Here is a 1959-nt window from a genome sequence, read left to right as displayed (position 1 = left end):
CCCCGTCCCCGCCCCGCCGCACGACCCTGCCTCGATCGGCTTGGCCTTGGGGGTGCAGGGGGCGGGGCCGGGCGGGCCGCGCATAGTAGTTGTCGAAATCCAGCTGGCAGCTGGTGTAGGCGCACTAGCCCACAAACCCCACGCCGATACGATACGGCCGACTCGGGGGGGCGTCCGTAAGCCGCACGAGTGCCACACTCGCTCCAACTCCAACAAGTGGAAGGGAGGCGGGCTAGGCGGGGATCAACAGACGTCGCCTCCCTCACCGCGCGTGTCCCGGCCGAGGTCCGGCGGTGCAGACTTTCCTTCATTAAACTCCACCCGACCGGCAAGCTGGCCGACGTCTTGTTTGGGTTTCGGTCTGGATTTGCGTTTGGGGGGTTTTCTTATTCATCGCCTCGCCCTCGCCTCCCTGTGGCCTCCAGGAAACCACTCATCCTTTGTCGCACAGAAATGTCGATGACGACCAAAAAACTAATGACGCATCGAACAACCCTCTGGACCTCGGCAAGGGTTAGTCTTCAAACAATTACGGCTAACAAAGGTGTAGCTAGATTGTCCGACATATATTTTGGGGGGGTTGAGGGTTCGATACCAACGTACCCCTGTACATGAAGGCACGCACGAGCAGGTGTGTGCTTACCAGGTCGACTGTTACAAGTGTGTGCCTTCTTTGGTCGACTGTTACAACGGTATATTTTTTTATTTATTATTTTGTAAAAGAAAAGAAAAGTTAAGCCCCCCGAAGGGGACCCGCCTGGCTTAGTCTGTGGGCGTCTTCGGTGATCGAGGGAACTGGAGCTTTATCCACAGCGGCCGCAATGACGCGCAATTCGCCAGAACCGGCCCCCGTACTTTTTGGTTGTTGGACTTACTACTGCTTTTTGGGGGGTTCCTTAGGTGAGGGGTCGGCAAAGACTTAGCCACTGTATCGCTCTTTTAGCGATTAGGTAGCCCGCTCACCTCTCTCCTGGTTTGGAGGTAGCGCCAAACGTCCGGGTTCAGTGCACTTTCGGTCCGGAGAAAAATAGATCGGACAATCTAAGTACACCCTCACCCCCCACTCCTCTTCGTCCTGCGACTCCTCGTCCCCCCCCCCCCCCCCCCCCCCCCCCCCCCGACCCCTCCCAGCATCGTGAGCGCTGACGAGCGCAGCTCCGTCACCTTGTTGTTAATCTTGATTCGATCCGCCTTCTTTCGGTTTGGTTCCTTTATTCTACCCTCTCAATCTACCCCGTCCAGTATCCCCCCCCCCCCCACATATTTTCACTCATATGAAGGGAAAAGTCGCTATGTACTGTCACAAACTCACCCTGATTCCCATATTTCTGTGTGTTTCAGGCCACGCCCACTTGACGGACTTCAACATCGCCACGGTCCTAGAGGAGGGCCACCTCGCAACCTCAATGTCTGGGACCAAGCCCTACATGGGTAAGTTCATCCCCGCCCAATTCACAGCAGTGTAAAATACACACTAAATGGTGAGGGCGAGGGGTGCCCAACTCCATAAAAAGTGCAATCGGAATATCTCATAGGCAGATTTAGTGCGACTATCCGTAGTACCCCTAATCTCGTGTTAGAGTGCTCCATGAAGCTGGCCCCACCCATGCTCGCACAAATTCAACCGATAGTGCCATAATTTAGTGCCCGATTAGTGCAATCGGAATATCTCATCGGCAGATTTAGTGCGACTATCCGTAGTAGTTTTTTGGTGCAACTTTTTGTGAACCGGCTGGGAAGACGACGGTAAATATTGAATGTTTCTGCGCCGTCATGGGGTACGCTCCGATCGGGTCGTGACGAAGGACGAGGGACGGAGAGGAGGGAGGAAGGGGGGGGGGGGCTGCTTGTAGTGCAGGCGGTGTGGGTCGAGTGGTGGCGCCGCCTGCGCGGTATGCAACCCCCGAGCAGCCGAGTCGCTGTGGCTTTTATCGGGCTCGTGTTGGGTAGGTGGGGGAG

General features: G+C 56.0%; 1 protein-coding gene across 1 annotated transcript in view; it reads left to right on the top strand.

Annotated features, from left to right (window-relative positions):
* The window catches only part of LOC113214435 (serine/threonine-protein kinase 32A), a gene marked incomplete at its 5' end in the record, with an annotated part of 70303 nt that overhangs the window by 52891 nt on the left and 15453 nt on the right, over positions 1-1959 (top strand). Inside the window, 1 exon segment of the mRNA XM_052263806.1 lies at positions 1342-1431. Coding sequence (XP_052119766.1) covers positions 1342-1431 — 90 coding nt within the window.

The sequence above is a fragment of the Frankliniella occidentalis genome, unplaced genomic scaffold (genome assembly GCF_000697945.3).
Source record: "Frankliniella occidentalis isolate FOCC.00 unplaced genomic scaffold, Focc_3.1 Scaffold14, whole genome shotgun sequence".
Lineage (NCBI taxonomy): Eukaryota > Metazoa > Arthropoda > Insecta > Thysanoptera > Thripidae > Frankliniella > Frankliniella occidentalis.
The sequence above is the reverse complement of the archived record's forward strand: the minus strand, read 5'-3'. Positions and strand labels throughout refer to the sequence as shown.